At 31.5% G+C, this 19234-nt stretch overlaps 1 protein-coding gene across 1 annotated transcript; it reads right to left on the bottom strand.

The window, feature by feature from the left end:
* Window positions 1-407: 407 nt before the first annotated feature.
* Window positions 408-17684, bottom strand: LOC106708763 (carbonic anhydrase-related protein 10). Its single transcript, XM_014500315.2, has 11 exons — window positions 17536-17684; window positions 13785-14023; window positions 8205-8255; window positions 6391-6527; window positions 5860-6051; window positions 4336-4431; window positions 3403-3469; window positions 2964-3118; window positions 1415-1546; window positions 512-560; window positions 408-430 (listed from the first exon to the last, which is right to left on the bottom strand). The coding sequence occupies exons 2-11, from the start codon at window positions 13846-13848 to the stop codon at window positions 408-410; spliced, it is 966 nt and encodes a 321-aa protein (XP_014355801.1). The 5' UTR covers window positions 13849-14023; window positions 17536-17684.
* Between the last annotated feature and the right edge of the window lie 1550 nt (window positions 17685-19234).

Genomic DNA, 19234 nt, shown 5'->3' with positions numbered 1-19234 from the left:
TTGTGTATTCGCTATTTACACATTTTAAATAAAAAAATTATTTTATTCTTTAGCATTGTACACACTTTAGTACATAAGTATTTATCGACAGTAAGACTTAGTTCGCATAATCTATCCGAAAATATATATAAACTGCGCGTTAAGAGGCATTTTTACTAATTTTAATTCTTACAATCTTTAGATATTTAATTTAAGTAAGGATACATTATCTATAATACATTTTTCTACTTAACAGTACACTTAATAGCTTCATTTATCATAAGCAAAAAATTTCGATAAGACTGTACACATAACATATATATTATATGTATATAACTTTATATTAAACATAGTAATGTTCATAAACATCGTTGAATAAAGTTTACGAGTCAATTACGACTATGTTAGCAAACATTATATACGTATATTTAATATTGTGTCCAGGTTTTGGCTGTAAGAAAAAAAAACATAAATTAACAAAGACTCATATTATGCATATCACATTTTAAAAACAAGAGTAGTGTATTCGTACCTTTATAATGCATATCCCGATGCATACTTGGGCAGGTTTTTCCAGGATACTGAAATCATTTAATTACTTTTTACTTATTTAAATCAATAAATTGTATTAATATCTGGTGTGGCGACCATAATTTGGAGTCATGCATTAAAAAAAAATGAGAAAAATAATGTCGCGGGGATTCTAAATGTCTCTGATTAGACTGGCGGTATATAAGCTAATAAGGCAGTCCATAATTTCTGCCTAACAGTTTAATTTGTATGCGTAGATATTCGTAGCGGGTATTAAAGCAAACATTTTTAAATCATTACAATGTAAAAATCTGAAATTAAGGAAGAATTCAATTTTTAGAAAGTAAATTCAATGTTTAGAAAATAACGCTTAACAAGAATATACGAATATAATTCATATATTTTTAAAACCGATAACCCGAATGTTGGCAACTTAACCTTAATACCCTTCATACGTTGCCTGTCCTTATGCACGTAATAAATTAGCGCGCGCAGTCGAAGTGAAAAGCTGCTGGCAATTAACAACTTTCTAAATTATTGAAACCAGAGCTGCATAAACTTTTACGATGAAAATTTTGCTGAAGGGAGGGTTGTTGAAAACATTTTCAGTAACATGTTAAAATAAGTAGGCTGACTGAGAGTATGAATTACAAGGGTTTATAAAGAGCTAAAATATTAAAACTACATACTCGTAATCAAGAGATGAAGGTATCATAAAGGATTTTTCTTTTGCAACTTTTTATTTCTTGCACTAGATATTTTTCATGTTTTAATTACAAATGTTCTCTTAAAGGATATTCTTTCATTATTAACATTGCAATCACTAGAGTTACGTAGATTTATTTTATTTCTTCTTATATTGTAATAAAGCTTATATTTAGAATAAAAGAAATCAAAGTATCACCTTGCTCAAGTCGAAGTCGATGTTAGTCCTAACCGCTCGATGGTGCAGCGGCTGCGGAGGGCGGAAGTTGTTGCCCAGTGGCGCCTTCGGGTGACGAGCGTCGCCTTGCATTAGGCGACGTAGTCCGTGTAGCTAAAGTTAAAGATTTTGTTACAATGATTTTAAAAGATATGTATTTAGTTTCTCCCTATTTTTTGGAACATTTACTAATGACTTCGACTGTAACATAATTAAGTAGAAGTTAAAAAATATATTTTACTGGCGAGTCTTACAAATTTACTAGACTTTATAAAAATCATTATAATCTTAATTATAAATAAGATTTTAGTAAACTTTAGTCACCGTAAGTTGATTCACGTATGTAGGTCAGTAAACCTTAACAAAACTACGAATTCCGAAAAAAAGTAATCGGTTTCCTATTGTTATTCCCAAAAGCACGGGTAAATCATTGAATCTCAGAAACGATTTCAAGTAAATTGAAATTTCCTTCTTCCTTTAATGTAGTGTCGAGCGTTGTACAGGTAAGGTCTGAACGCCGTCGCCGAGCTCCCCCTATCGGGATTAATGTTCCTAACACACGCGATACTTGCTATCTCATTCGCTTCGCGCTTTTCCTTTATATCAAACAATTTGTTTGTAATTATAGTTTGTAATCAAAGTTGAAATAACTTTATCTGCTATTTGTAAAGTTAAAGTTAAAGTTTAAAGTTTCAGCATTGAAAACTTGTAGTTACTTTATTGTAAGGATTTGTTTTATAAATGTATAATGTAATGGCATTTTTAATTGGTTATTTTAAACATTAAAGGGTTATGTTGTATGTCGATATAGTAAGCTTTGATGTAAGAATAAATCAATTAACATAATAGTCACAGTATTAAATAAAAACTGTCACCCAACGTTTAAAAAGGGCCGTAAATAAACATCTTTTTAAGCAATGTTTTAACTATCGACATAAAACCCTCCGAAGTTATCCTATAAAATAAATAAATTACGTTACAAAATATGGAAGTTAGTGTTCTAAATTTGAATATATGTCAGTTATGAAATATCTTAACACGAAATTAGAACTGTGAATGTATACATTAGCGATATATTGCGCTTCAGGCAAGAACCGCATGCCGTTCAGTCAACTCCCCGCGAGATTGCAACCAGTTTCCACTAGCACTTAATTTTCCAACCAACACAAACGGAAAACATAAACAATGATTTATAATAACAGCCATACAACGAGCTACTTTCAGTTTACTTTTAACACGTACATAATTCACGGCGGAGTCTTTGTCTAAAGGCGCGGGACGTGAGTTGTTTATTGTAGCGTGAGCGCAAATGAAAATGTTATTATAACGCTCTCGACCACAGCCCGACTGTATAACAATTTGATGCACTATTTCGTTTATATTCTCATTCTTTCTGTTCCTTTTTTACTCTATAGATCACAACATAATGTTTTAAATGCATTCACTTCCTTTCTTCATTAATTTTGTCTTCAATAACGAGAAGAATATACTTGTTACATTTAATACATTGTGATATAACGTCAGTTAATACCTGTTGTTTGGTGATGTATATTGGTTTATTAATAATGATCCAGGTAACGGTCTCGAAGCAGGCTGGCGCCGTCGTTGACCCGTCGTAGGTCATGTAGTAGTCCGTATCGGGTAGCAGACCTCGCACTGATAGCCTGTTCACTGGCATCTCCGCACCTTTCATTAAATATTTCTATTAATTAAAATAACTTGTGTACCTCCTTTCACAAAACATGTAAGATGTATGCATATGCTTGAATTTATAATTCCAGAATTTAGTTATATTATCATATAGTATAAAAATATGCCAGATAAGTTATTAAGATAACTGAGAAGTATGTTTTATCCCGGTGATTGTACATAACGATATATGTCATTGTATCTCGTCAGTTATCTACAACATAAAAGTTAATATCTTGGTAAAATAAAGAGTACCATAAATTTGTACGCATAAAACTTACCACCATATTTGATATTTTCTAACTCTTCCGTCAATATTCTAAGTTCTGGATTCGACAGGTCTCCCAACTGAAAAAAATTACGAATTTGAAAATAGTTCAAAATAACTCAAATGTAGCATAACTTTCTAAAGCTTACCACTAGATAACGATTGTATAATAATGTCTCAAACTTTAATTAAGGAAAGTCGTAAAACGACCGAATAATTACTTTTCTTTTGAAGTTGAAAGTTAACGGCTGTCTTTATAGAGTTAACTCAGTGTAAACTAGACTTAATAATTGTGAGAAACTAATAGCTGGTTTGTCAAATCGTATAAAAATAAAAAATCTAGTAGAATAGTGGACTAGCAGTTTTTAATTTTATTTCTAAACATTACATAAATGCCAATTTAATTTCTGTAAAAAATATGCAACTTCAAATAAATTTTAATCATCATCTAATGCACAAAATAATTAATGATATAAAAATTGGATTCTGTTGTATTTATACATTTTTAGCAGACAACTCTTAATTTGAACTAATAGCTTCGCCGGTTCATCCAATGCCGCACAGAAAATTCCAATTTCCTTAATTAACTACCTTCAGTTTGGGTGAAGCTACAAAAAGGTGCGGCCCTGTTGATAACGCTTCGCCGATACCAGCGATCGTGTTAAAGCGCACTTCTATTTTTCGATAATCCATAACTTTGACGAGAATCACGCTTCGGCACCTTTATCATTAATTATTTTCAAGCACTGTTGCGTGCTTTAACTTACTTATTGCCACACTCATAGATGAATACTGAGCAAGCCCTTACTATAATTTTCTTTTATTAAATTTAAGCGATATATATAGAGGCGATTTAATTACATGAGTGTGACAGTTAGTATATATTTTTTAATCTTTTTTCATTCAGGAGCGTATTTAAAAAAAATATTAAAGAAATGTTACTGACTTGCAACAGCAATGATATTGATACGATTCCTTGAGCTTTATGCAAAGCTTCCGAAAAGTTTGAGTAAAGCTGCGAGTTGAAACCGAAGATTTGTATCTGTAATCAGACAAGTAACTAAACATTTGCTTAATCTTAATTAAATTGTAACTTACTTTACCTAAAAATCAAGTGAACATAATTACGAAATAGTCATAAAAATTAACACTCGGAATAAAATATGACAGGAGAACTAAAAATATAATTGTGACGCGGATGTTTTTAATTTTTGTTAACAATTCTTATTAGGGTCCAATTTAAACGATTTCACATCAAAAAATAATCGTTTCACCTATTCTAATAGCTTGATCAATAACTACAAAATGAATGTGATAAGCCATTCTAAAGTTGAAAAATAATTTACTTTTTTATATTAATACAGAAACTTAAAAAATCAGAGATAAAACAGACGAATAAAATCGGATACACGAGAGGATAAGCACATGATTTTAGATTTAACGCGTTTGCGTAAGAATTTGTCACATAAATAAACAGGAGGCATGCTTGAGTTGGCTCGCAGCCGTTCCTCGGGATTACATTTGGGATTTGAGCGTCTCCGAGAGGAAAGTGTGGCGCGACTGGGCGATGCGTGAACAAAACATATGTTACGAATTCTTTTGATAAACTCACGCAAGAAATCTCTGCTTGCGTCTTATTATTTGCAATATAAAATTAATCGAACTTGATTTATTTTAACGGCGGTCTTGAAAATGTTACTTTTTGTTATTATATTTTGCATTAAGAATAATATTTGCAAATTAGGAGACTATCTATTTTATTTAACATAATAGTTAACTTAATTTTAATTAATAATTAACTTAATTTTAATTAAACTTTACGAAATACCACATAACACACTACCACAAATGCATATTATGTAGCTTATAGGTCTCCCAATTAAGATCTTCATCTAATTGAATTGATTGAAAAAATAACTCTTCGTTATTTCCTTATACAAAAAGTTTCCATTGTTACTAACAACAGGCAAAACACAATTCAATGTTATACTGCTTTTGTGGTTTAATTGGTATGTAGTTACAATTAATATCACCTGAAATGTTTGTATTAGAAAGTGTCTGCAATCAATTAGTGCCGTCTGTCTCTCTGTTTACTGAACGAACTTCGGCGGAACTACAACAATGGATTATTGTGCGCTCAATACCGTTTAGTGTTGGCGCTTGTGTTTAAACTTGCTACTGTTATATTAATCTGTTGTCACTAATTCCACTGAATAAAATGCTACTCTATGTGATAATTTAAATGTTGTGCTTTAACTGTAAAAATTGGATTTAAGAGAAATACAAAACTAGACAAAGTTCAAAACACCAATCCCTTAAACATATATAAATAAATGTATAATAACTAAAGCTTAGTATTTATTGCTTCTAATTTAATTTACCAATAAACAATAAAGTATAATAAATGTTTTGATACGAATGTGTATAAAGCGGCAATAAGAAAAACAGAAAATATGATATCGGCACTCACCTCGGCTGGAAATGAATATCCATTGATGGCATGCTCGGATCCGAATTGATCGTGAAGTCCATAATGAATATGTATCTCGTGAAATTGATACTTGTAGGAGAGCGGACCGCCCGTGATGTTTATGTGATGCCGCGTCTCGTTCTCCACAGTGAATATCACCGAGTGGCCCGTATTGCTTATAAGCCCGTTTATCTATCGACATTTTTGATTTGTTTATACCATTCTCTATTCATTTTTGCATTCAATAAAATAGTATATTTTACATGAATATGTCAATCGAATTAATGGATATATTGCTTTCATTTTGGAATATTATGAAGATGTTAATTTTATCTGATAGAAATACGAATAAAAAAAATTTCAATATAAAAATATATGAGTTCTTTGGGTACAAAATCTATTCCGTAATTACGTCTATTTTACAATAAAAAAAATATATTATTAAAATATAAGTACTATCCGTATGCAATTTATGTCAATATTTAGTAGATTCTAAAAGTTATTAAACTTGTGGAATTAACGTATACTTACCCTGTGTTTATCTATGTGCAAAAAGCGAAGGTTGGGATCGAAGAGTAATTTTTCCGGCTCGAGATTCACGGGGGACTGGCGGCGGCCTTTGTTGCACAGGGACCATTCTGGGTTGATCAGACCCCAGAAAGCTGGCCCTATAAGTTTATTTATGATTCAATTTATTATTGAAATTACTCTTAAATATAAAGTTAATTTAGATACGAAACAAGGCACAAAGGAGGCCTTTAAATCGACTAACTATTTTATATTACTTGAACAGTAACGGAGATTTGATAATTACTGTTTACCATTTTTTTTCAACCTTTTTAATAAAAGATAACTTGGCACAATCAGTGGTAGTGCAGCGGGGGTAGTAAAGGCATTAGCGTCTGCAAGGTATTTCAATATGGCAGAAAACTGCGGCGTAAAAGAAGCCAAAGTACTTTGGATCGCGTTCATGGTTTCATTATTTATGACCTTGAAAATTGCATGAGTAAGCCAGCGCTGCGGTTACCGTCCCGCCTTCTTTATGGCCACGCGCTAAGTGAACGTTGCTTTAGACAATTCCTTTATTGTTTTTTTTTGGTAATTTGCGATGACTACAGTTATTGGTTATTTTGTATGGCTGGTAATATCATCACCAAGTATATGTAAAGTGTATTGTACCTACTTCTTCCATAATCATTATTATGTATCACAATATCTTTCAGGAAATGTTTCTTATTTAATTGTTTACAACTATGTTCATTGCTTATTCTTATAATAGATGTAATTCGTATTAAAGAACATTTGTAAAAATCAATAATGGTTAAGAAATTCGGTCGCACAATACATATGTAGGTAACTTTTATAAGTTTTCTCACATCCAGTTAGACGTGAGTTAGGTACACAATGCTAACTTTCGTGTATCCAAACTAATAATAAGGCTAACATTAGAGTTAAACCGGAAAACTTTTAATGCAACGAGATATGGATATAACTTGTATCCGTTTCGATTCTTTCAAAATGGCATACACATAAGGTATAATTTTATAAAGTTTAATTTGAAAACGAATGCAACTAAAAATCTGTATACGAAGAAATAGATTTATATGTAGACTGTATTATATCGTATTTAATTGTTTACTTAACATTTGATTCCATCAGTACTTTCTAGTTGTGTACCAAAAATAATTACCTTTGCAACTTAAAACAAATCTTCACATATTCACTAACATACTTAGTAAGTTATTATATATTATATAAGTATTCCATAATATAATCTACGTTGGAACAAGTCCAATTTCCAACATAGGAAAGACAATTTAATACGATAACACACCTCACGAACTTGTGCGAAACGCAATATGAATGCAAGATAAATCGCCCGTATAAATTTCACGTCACGTAAACCGTCAAAATGTTATCGGCGCAGAGAAATTGATACTACTCACAATCAGAATATTCACAGAGGGATTGAGGTAGGTCAATAAACTCCGATTCCGGTGCTTTGTACTAAAAGCTATGAACAAGAAACACTGAACAAAAACACCTGACCCATGCTTCTTTTTTTAACTTTTCCTTTAGGGCGCAGCAAGTGAGATTATAAGCCTTACAAAATGTTAATATAAGCAAAGTAACGATTTTAAAGTTATTTCTCTAATATCATATTTTATAACAGTAGAACTTTACTGCCCTAACATACATGCCTAACCTCTTTCATTCGCTTAGACAAAACAGAGAGCGCAATATGTAGTAGTGTCGAGTTTTATTTAGGTTTTTGTGGTGTTCTATAATATGTTACAATTTATAAATACAACAATTGTGTAAATAAATACGAGTTGAGCACTCACCTGAAATTCCGTCGTAGGTCCACCATTCCTCCCAGCTGACGCCGCTCACGGCTGCAATCAAATTCCATCTAATTAAGTCTGCACAATTCTTATTAGGGCCAAATTATGCCACCTTGAGTCTCAAGTTACGAGTACATAATACTAAAACTAGTAATAATTTGATATAAGTTTAGGCAAACACTTCCAAATACTTAATTTAGATTACGCGAGGTTCACATACAATCTTGCACTAAATTTTAGAATGTTAGTGATGCGAAGGTACTTTTTTTAACTAATTATTTGATCATAAATTATTTGAATAAATGTCAATTTAAATTAACATTATTACTGCATATCCATAACTTTCGCCCCGTTTGAACCACTTCTTGTGATTTCTCGTTCTTTAGTCACCAGTTAAAAAAACAGAAGTTCTATGTCGGATGCCTAATTTTAGTCCTCGTTCTCTTAGGGGAAGTGAATTTGCCGGACAAGGGAACTCCTCCGTCGATTAAAGGTAGGCAACGCATCTTCAATTGCGGATGTCTATGGGCAGCCTCGATATTTCGGCGACTTCAGATGGCCGTTTGCTCGTTTGCCACCTTATGATATAAAAATAAGATCTTTCACAAACAAAATTAAACACCACCGTAGCAGATTTGCATGAGATTAAATTTTCTTATCAGACCTTCCTAAAGTACTCTTAATTAAGATTATGAAATTATGATACCCATAATATTTTGGAGCAATTAATTCGGAAATACTCGGGGAAGCAAATTCTTACTCCTTAATTATTTATGAAGTAAATTTTCTTGTCATAAGATATTCCACTCTTTTTAGGAATGAAGGTAAATAAATATTTTATAATTGCGAAATTTAACTTATACAAGATTCTTATATCTACGTAATTTGAATAATTATAAACATAACATAAAAGATCCATGATAAATTTAAATAAAGTCTATTTTTTTCGTTTATTATTCGTACTTAATTTTTTTAGTTAATACTGGCAGGATTTATACTAGTCGCCTCAAAGATTGATATCATAGTTATAAAGACCACATTTATTTAGCCATTATTGTGAAAATAAACACAAGTTCAACCTTTGACGATAAAGTTTTATGGTTACAATCGCATAACGTAAATTCATTTAATAAGAGTATTTACATTGAATATGCGTGGAATAAGTTGTTAAGTGACTGTTAAATAACTATGTGACTTAATCATTTGTAATAAATATTTTAAAAGTTGTAGTTTTTATCAGTGAGACTATATACGTTATAGTTATTTCGGTAACTTGAACTGTTGAAACAAATCATTACATTTGGTAACATGAAATTAAAAAAAAAAAATACAAACAGCAACATTGATACATATTCAGAAATGTACAGTTGAAATGTATACCAATCTGGAAACTTACTCGATACATGGCTGATTTATGTTTTTAATTTAAATTTTTGCATTCGCCGGGCGAAGTTCGCCACGGACGCGCCGCTTGCATCGCAAATGTGTGTCGCAGTGAGATCGTTGCCGGTCCTAACTCGATACAGGCCGACTGAACTGTCGACTCTTAATCTCTTAATGCTACTCAACAAACTTTCACCTACTGTAATACCCTTCTATTCGGAGGATACCATTTCGTTGGCAGACAGCTTTACAAAATGTATACGATTTCAACAAAGTTATTATACGGTGATTGTTTTGTGATTATTACTAAATTAGGGGAAATAAGTGGTGTCATTTTAACTTCAAATTTATTGATTTTAAAACAAACAGGTTGGTAGAATATCGAAAAAATCTGTCAAATAACTATATTACATTTATTTTAAATTAGCACTACCCCGCGACTTAGTCCGCGCGGAATTAAAACAAAAAGGCCTATGTCACCCGGGGACATGGTAACTTTCCAACAGCATAAACCTTTTTCAGTAGTTTGAAGCTTATACAAAACAAACAAACAATCAAATCTTTCCTATTTTGATATCTGTATAGATTATTTAATTTAAGATACTAACTCAATTATCATACGATACAACATAATGCATACAACATAATGATGCGATGTACATTAACTAGGCTTACGAGACTCCGGACAGTATTTTAGGTAGAATTTAGTGTAGCTTAAAGCAACTTTACCGCTGTAATAGCACCTGAGACTATGTCTTCATCATTATATCAAATATTTTAGTTCATTATAGTTTAACATTGCTTGTATTTAGTTATGATATAATAAATTCAATTAAATATTATTACTTTTACTTCATTATAACGAAAAATAACAAATCATTCAACGAAATTGTATAACTTTACATTTATTATTTTAATTTTAAGTTTAATTACTAATTTATTTTTTAGACATTTAAAATAAAAATAAATACATATAGAAAGTATTCATTCATATAATTTTGGTTGAAACATGCGCCATGTGTTTCAAATAGTTTTGTAGTCATCTGTGTAGTTGAATCTTTTGTTACTTAAAGCGGGTTGCATACTGAAATATAAGATTGAATTCTTATGCATTGTTGCATTTCGCAGACGGCATTTCTACGTGACGCAAGTACTCGCTTGCCGCCAGTCAGCATCTGTTTTACTCCCTTAACTCTCCACTGACTCTGAAAGACGCTTGTCTTGAGGACGATGAAATTATTTAAAAATTTTATATTTTCAACTAAATACATTGATAAATACAAAGTTAAAGTACTGAAGAAATTACTGTTGATATTATTTGTAAAGTCAAATTTTTAATCTTAGATCGGCGATACTTTATTAATTGTTATCGCAGCGTACAGACTCTACAAAGAGCTTCAACCATGCATCGGAAATGAATCAGTTTCCGTTTCGGGTATGGCAAATGGTACATCTCCGTGTACTTCAATGTTCTAAATTAAACTTTAAGTTTAGTGCGATACCATTGAATTTTGATTGACATAACTGAACTAAGACCGGTTGCAGTACCTGGTGGGGACACATAGCACTCAAAGTTCACACATTTTAAATTCATAGTTTAAGTTCGTGAAATTTTAAGAATGTTATATAACGTGCATTTTAATTAAGAAATTACGATAAAAAAGATGTGAAGGCAGACATCGTCTGACTTTAAAGGCTCAATACGAGACGAACTTAGCAAAGGAATGGTAATGTCATTGATGTATGAAATGAATAAATAAAATCACGCGGAAAATAGGCAATTTCACGGTGCATTGGGCATCCTTTGCGTGGCAAGTGCAAGACTGCAGAGCAATCGTCTCTCTCAACGCCCGCATCAAGAAATCTCAACTGAGGCGTATATTCTGTACCTTTCCCTCTTCCACCAGTTTGATAAGTTTAAAGATCTATCTTATTAACACGTTCAAGTTTTTGTGAATGCATACAGTCCAATGATGATTACTTAGTTAAACAATACTAGTGGGCTCCCAGTAAGGTTAAGTAGGGTAACAAAACATATAACTATCTTTTCTTTGGTATCCAAAAAAAAAAAACTGCAAAAGAAATCCTGCTTTCTGGGGAAGAACACGGTTATGTGATACTTGAATCACCAAAACCCATGGTGGTCATCCTCTAATGCAACTGGATAACGGCCCGGGATCTTCAAATGAATATAAGATGACTAATAAATAACTCCCTAAGACAGATTTCAGTATCTCGTTATAATATTACAAATATAGTTGTTTTTAGTCTTGGTAACAATAGTGGAAGTGTATTTGGTTGTGCGCTTAAGAGAACAATATTTTGGGGCCGTATATTGATGTAAGTGTGTTAGGTATTCATGCCGTAGAGCGCACCGGGCGGCGCGCGGCGCGCGGCGCCGGTGAACTCCCTACCTATGCAAATTTTACAATATTGCATTTGCTCGCCTCCAAGTATTTGTTGTTGCGATGACGCTAATGGATTTTCTTTTGTCTTTATGAAATTGAATGTAATCTTTAAGGTGTTTTCGATTTTTTTACATTTTGTGCTTACATTTTACAAGGAGATAATAGTTTAAATTTTTATTCAAAGAAAGTATATCTCAGTATAAAGTATTTCTCGTCTAAATTTAAAGATGAATAGATACACTGCTTGCTATATTTGCATTGCCTTTAATTGTTATAATGGGTTAGTAGATTTAAGCCAAATTATATTAGGCATGGAGATCATTGAATTATTTGTTTTAAGAAACAAATTTAAATTCTTAGAAACTTATACTTTTAATGAAGCTCTTTGTGTAACGGTACTTAAACGTTCTTGAAATATAATTTTTCATGTAAAAATCTGCGCAAAGAATATTATTTCGTTCAAATTATAATTCAAATTTTAGTACGGAGACAATATACACAGGGCGAAGTTAAATTAAAGTCGTATGCGGATTTGGCGGCGGCTCGCTTGAGCTTAAGGCCGGCCGCGCCACCTGTGCCCGCCGCTCCGCACTACACCGAGCTCGCAACACACCACTGAAAACACAATTTGCGGCGCGCCTTTTGTGACTACTGTTTACTTTTATGCAATTTGTTTTTCAACTTTATGCGCAATGCTTATATTCTAGTTTTCTAATTCGGCCGTTGTTTTCTCTGTAATAATTTTTCTTTTGAATTTTGAACTACAAATGCGTCCTCATTGTTATGTGGGTATGTAATTATTATCTTTAAGAAATCTTAGATAATAGAACGGTGACAATCCGACCTTACACACCTACTTTAAAAAAAACACACTAAACATCAATTTTAAAATAGGAACTATCGTTTCTAGTTAATGGCAAATATTATTTTCAGTTTAATTTAACATATATTTATAACTTTATTATTTCACCTTAATGGCTTATTGCTAACAAAACATGTTTCATCCTTCAGAGGATTTCTAAATAATAAAAGTAACTGCTAAAATGAAAGCTTTATAATTCCTTTCGACTACGTTAAAATCGTGTATCATAACAGCAGGAAAACTTTGTAAAGAAATAACTTTGTTAGCGATGTTGACGTAAGGAATTTACGCGGCGTTGTCTTTGATTTAAAAGGTGTGCAAATAAAGTAAAATAGTATAAAACAATGGAAGGAGAGTAAACAAGGTCATAAAGCACGTCACAAGAAAGAGCCTATATATAATCAGCTTAGTGATAAATTGGTAAACAGCACGCGAACGACACAGCTGCTTCCGCCGACAGTTTCATCGCTTACTTTCCGCACTGTCTTATTACAAAGAAACGTACCAACAATTAGTTTTATTTAAAGCTCTAACATATTAACGAGTACTAAAAACAAATCTTACATTGTATATTCAAAGTTTAAAATTTTTAACGAACTTATATTCTTTTATTCGTCACAATCATTATGCCTTGTTCCCTGGGTATGTTTGTACTACTTTTCCAAACATCTTGCTCGGCCTTCATATATGAATTTATCAAAGGTACTCTTAATCGAGGTATAGGCTAAGCACCATCTGCGCTCGGCTACAACAAGCCCTGTGAAGCTGTAAATACCACTTTTAGGTAAACATTGATATTCAGTCATAAAAAAATCTGAATTTACTCCTGACACACACTTCTTTAATACAATTCATAAATAAATTATGTTTTTTTTACAAAGCTAAAATGCAATCTGACTACTAGCGCACAATATAACATGGACTTACCTGAGAAGGAAAGTAAAATCTGTATTAAGGTAGTAATAATAACCGCTTCAAGGTAGCTAGGCATTGTCTATGACACTCTATCTCTCATATCCGACATTGGACAATTCTGTTATATTTAAAAGCTACATAATATTTAAATTTGTATGGCGGAATTCACAGATAATTTAAAATTAAGTCGGTCATTTTTCTTGCTTTTTCTGCGACTTCTATGATTCTTTAAGTCATGTTCAAGTTTTAACCTGAAACAAATAAAAGAAAAGTTTAAATATTAATTATAATTAAACAAATGAAACCTTCACGGTTTTGTTATTATTAAAAATAAATATTTAATTAAGCTATAAAATTAGGTACAATAATATAGGTACAATACTTTTCAACCATTTTCTCAATCCTTCATTAGCTTTTCTATGTGTGTGTATTGTCAAGTACACTGCATTATATAAGTGTGTTCTAAGATTTGTGCAAGATTTCCCAATGGATGCGACTGCGTTCACTTTAAAGCGCTTTTGTTCGCGCCAGTATACACTCCGCAAGTATATTCTGGACTTAAATTTTTATATAAATTAATTTAACGCAAGACTATCTAAATTTTGTGCTATTAAAATTACTTTAATTAAATAAATATCTAGTTCTATGTCAATTCTTTAATTAATATAATTTATAAGTTTTATATCAAATTATAGCAATTTCATTGGACGTTGAGTAAGATATTGTACGTCGAGTTATGTACAGTAATTAGTCACCAATCCGACATGTGCAATTACAGTTAAATTATGTGGTAATATAATTATACGTAATATACTATATTGTCCTTGCACGTATTATATTAAACTACTGACAAATGTGTATCAATCGATTCAATTTTAATTACAATGAACAAACGTCGAGTAAAAGTTTTTAAGAGCTTTATCTACACAATCTAGCTAACATAACTAAATATATTTATGCTGAAGTGTGTTTATTTTATAGACAAAAACTTTATATTTATTTTAATATAAGTATTTGAATAACTGATGATCTAATTTATGTTGTAATCTCATCTCATTAATTGAAACTATTTTTACATTATTCGCAGGAAATAACAGGAAGATACTAGGTATTTAATTTCATTATTTGCCTCATTCGTTTTTTTTTTAATTCTAAATTACTATACACAATGGAACGTTCGCTGTTCAAATTTACCTTTTTGTTCAAATTCGTAGCTTCTGTTTACCAAACAAAAAGTTCCAAATATATTTTATTCATTGATTTTATACTCCTATAGGTGCTTTTTATTATGGGGATTTTTTTTAACAAAGAGCTTTAAAATACTAAACTATACGTATAGCTAAGATGTCATTTTCCAAGAAATGTTTTAATAGGCATGTTTGTTTGTTATTTTGCGTTAATCTTCATGAAAAAAATATCACTGTATCGTTTTCAGTCTAAGAAATTAAGTCAAATTCAGGAGAGAATCACATATTGCAGATACATTTTTAACCTTAATAGGATAATAGGAAAATTAAATTATAATATACTTAGGTAGTACCTACGGAAATTTTAAAGCTATTGATAAGTCGAAACCGAAGTAAATTTCAAGCTAAGACCTTAAATCATGTATAGTCATGAACATCTCCGCTAATATTTATCGACGGCGATAACCCGAGGGTCCTGCTCGCCTTCACAAACTTGCTGATAATGTAAATTTGATAGGTAGCGGCGTGTGTTGTAACACTTGAATGTCGGGTCCCAGGTTTGTTCGCCTCATCATATAAATAAGCGTGAAGTAGTGCGGTAACACGCAAACTGGTCGTTAACCCTGCTACGCTCCGTTCTAATGGAGAGGTGAGGGTGTCAGCGTAACCGCAACTAAACCGCTACAACGTCGCCCGTCAACCAGCAATTCTAATTAACGCACCTTTCTGTTGTTCGATACACAGATACGGTAAATTTCTTGACATCGTATTATATTATATTCAATTAGGTGGCGGATTTAATCAGCTTTATGTGAAGGATTTATAAATAGTTCTAAAAGATTTCAAGAATCGTGCCGATTGTAAGGATCATCAAGAGTTTTTTTTAATCAGACGTTCTGAACTGAATCACACTCTATTTCTATTTTCAAAATTTGTTGTATATTTATTACTCAGTTATGTATCGAAGTGGTGCAAAAACAGTTCGTATATTCAAGCAATTTATATACTGTAAATGGGTATTGAAAATTCCACATGAAAGTTATATTCTCATTAAAGTGCTTAAAGTAGAATTTGTTATTTTAAAATGTAAACTGTGCAGCGCCTAAGAGGTCGTACAGCGAAGCGCAATGCCGGCTAAGCCGCATTGTTAAATATACACGAATAGTGTGAACACAAACGCAAATAGAACCTCATGGTATAATTTCCATTAAACATTACGAAAGATCATAATAACTCGCTTCCGAAAGTAATGGAATACGTCAATAGATATTTAAAAAAACAAAAATGGAATGGAATCCGCGTCGGCTATGTCAGGGAAATATTTTGAAAAGGTCTGCTTTTTCAAAGCCACGTCGTCGTCGTATTGAATGCGTTTTAATGAAAAAACATGCGCCGATTCGCAACAGTCAAGGGAATTAAAGCCTCCGCCGGGAGCTCGCGATTCCAAATGCATCGCTTGGTATTTTCATTTTGTCCGAAATAATGTTTCCATTCGTAAATTTCGAGGCACTTATCACTTTGAAGTTATTATATTAATGCGTTCGAGTAAAATGGCTTTGATTTTTATTTTAAATTCTCTTAATAGATTAATAATAAAATAGATTTACCTTTTATGAGGAAACTAATGAAAATTTACACGCCTGTAAACCAAAGGGATAGACAGAGATTACTAAATTCCATTTATCACGCATCTATTACATTTGCGCTTTTTAGTTAAGCTGTTAATTTTATACTTTGGTGCTTTATATACTTGCTGACATTTTACGTTTATGCAACTTTGAACAATATTGTAATATTCAAAGTTGCATAAATTGTTATTTAAGTGACGTACGTTGCATAAGTTGTTTTAAGTAATGTGCAAAATTAGAAATACCCTATTTTTGTATTTCTGGATGAGTATTTTAAAAGAATTATGAAGTAAAAATAGATTAATAAAACAAAAATAAAGTTCGTAGAGTTAATTAACAATTACGACTGATTATTCAAATAATACATTTTAGATCATGTTCATTTAATTTATTTTTAGTTCATTACTCTTTTAAAAACACTTATCTAGAAACACAAAAAATAGTGTTTTAATTATTTACTAAAAACTACATTAAAATTTAAAAAAAATGTGTACATATTTTCACATAATTTAATAAAATCAAGCTTTGTTTTCCAGGTTATTTTATAAAGTTGTTCAAATATATTATATCCATAATTGTCGTCACGATCTACATTGCTTCTAATTTATTTTTAAACAATTCTTAACTTGGAGATAATTTATGCTTGTTCGTTAAAGTTAGGGTCCTAATTTAGTAGTGACAGTTGTTATTGTAGTGATTTAGGATACCGCAATATATTACAGTTTCACAATAAATTATTTCGAAAGTATTAAATGCACTACATTACCAAGGAACTACTTAGTATTTTTTTTCAGTCAGTTATTATAATGTTTCTTTATTGTTCTCTCAAAAACATTTAACGTATAAATAACTTAGTATATTTTCTGCTCATTATCCTTTTAACAATACATTTTTAAAACTCTTAATTGATACGTTATAACAATAATTGTAAAATTATATCCCACCTACCAGTTTTAATTTTCAAAGTTCTTGATAACACGCCAATAATATTTAATCTTAACACTTTATAACTATTGTCTTTTAGAATAAATCACCAGTTATTTTAACTTAAGTTAAGGCGACGTGTTCGGTTACGACAATGCAAAAAGTTCCCGCCACGTAGCACACGATAGAATTTAACATGTAGTCCACTCGCAAGCGAATGCGCGAAGCAACTGAAGGCATATTATACTGGATACCGTATTCAACGCATTTCCACCAGCCTACCTTTCAAGTTTCCCACGCATTGTTGCACGTAAATTGTAAAAGTAACAATATTTTGATTTCGCAATCACTACTTTACGACTAAGCTAAGTAAGGTGTGATTTGCTTTGAAAACAATTGTATTTACAACTTTCTCGAATGCGAGATATCCTAAGGTATTTTGATGCGGCGTTAAAAGGATGTAAGTGAATTAGGGCTTTATCCAATTTTGTGTCTTTTCACAAGGGAAAACGGTTTAAAATTTAAAGTAAGTTAAAGCTACGATGGTGTACTTAAACTGAAAACTGGCTTGAGTTTTTCTGTGTTAGAAGGAGATAAATATAGGTTCAAGTAGCTAAGGGTACGGCCTACAGAAATTTTGTAGTGGGGATGATCTTAAATTCGCTTTAAGAATTAGTGTAAGACAGAATAAAAAAAACGCATTTTTAAAGATCGTCGCTTTGGAATTTTTCTTTTACTTACAAAAATAGTTCAGTACATTTTACTTTACTTACAAAGCCGTGGATACGCAAACTAAAAGAAATAAAACACTTATTAAACGTAACCGCATAGGAACTCATTCATAAAACATGTGATGCAGTCTCTCAAAGGACCGAACTCAAAGTGAAATGTAGTTTATTTTGTTAAAGAAGAAAGCCTGTGTAGAACGAAGAAAACGCCACATGTCAGACCATGAATAAAACAGAAGCTATGTTTCAGACTTTTAAAAGTTTTACCAATATTTTTCTACGTTAAATATTATATTCTTTACGTTGTATATTCATTACAGATGTATATTTTTCAGTAGTATTAATGTTTAAATTAAATTTTATTTTTTATATGATAATTTTTAACACACAATTTATTTAGACTACTTACTAACGTACTAAGAACGAATGAAATTACTTCTGTTTGAATTGATGTTATTATAACAAACTAGCTATGCCCGCGACTCTGTATAAGGTAACATATTGCATTTTACCTACTTTATAAGCAATACTTAATCCTTTTTTAATTCCTGCCCATCTTAAAACTATTAAAAGTACTAGGAAATCATCATCATCACATTTAAGATGTCAATAGGTACGAGGAGATAGCAAAAAATATTTTTTTGCGATTTTTGGTTGTTTCGTCGTTACAATGTGCTTACTATTGACCAGAATATTTTTCTATTGTACTTGTTTTACTAAGCGTGTGACAAAGAGTTATATGATATATGTATTACTCGAGGCACGTATACTAATTGGTCATGACGAGAAGACTATATGTTAGATAGATTTTCAGTCTCAGCATGATGGCTGTGACAAATTCATACACTTGTGTACCAAGATTACAAAACATTTTTTTTTTAGACAACAGGCTTACTAATTTTATTTGGCATGTTTCCTTTAATTTACACGGTACTCCTGCAAATTGTCCAGTCTGACAAGGGCAGAGAACTTTCCAAAAGAATTATTGAGAAACA

Source organism: Papilio machaon, chromosome 5 (genome assembly GCF_912999745.1).
Source record: "Papilio machaon chromosome 5, ilPapMach1.1, whole genome shotgun sequence".
Lineage (NCBI taxonomy): Eukaryota > Metazoa > Arthropoda > Insecta > Lepidoptera > Papilionidae > Papilio > Papilio machaon.
The sequence above is the reverse complement of the archived record's forward strand: the minus strand, read 5'-3'. Positions and strand labels throughout refer to the sequence as shown.

What these genes read in the sequence shown, in the direction of transcription:
- LOC106708763 (XM_014500315.2), bottom strand. Translation starts at nt 13,848, where the DNA reads ATGCCTAGCTACCTTGAAGCGGTTATTATTACTACCTTAATACAGATT. An exon ending in TGCACATAGATAAACACAGG is followed by an intron (nt 6,052 to 6,390) that starts GTAAGTATACGT and finishes AAATGTCGATAG; the next exon opens with ATAAACGGGCTTATAAGCAA. An exon ending in TCGGGATATGCATTATAAAG is followed by an intron (nt 431 to 511) that starts GTACGAATACAC and finishes TTTTTCTTACAG; the next exon opens with CCAAAACCTGGACACAATAT.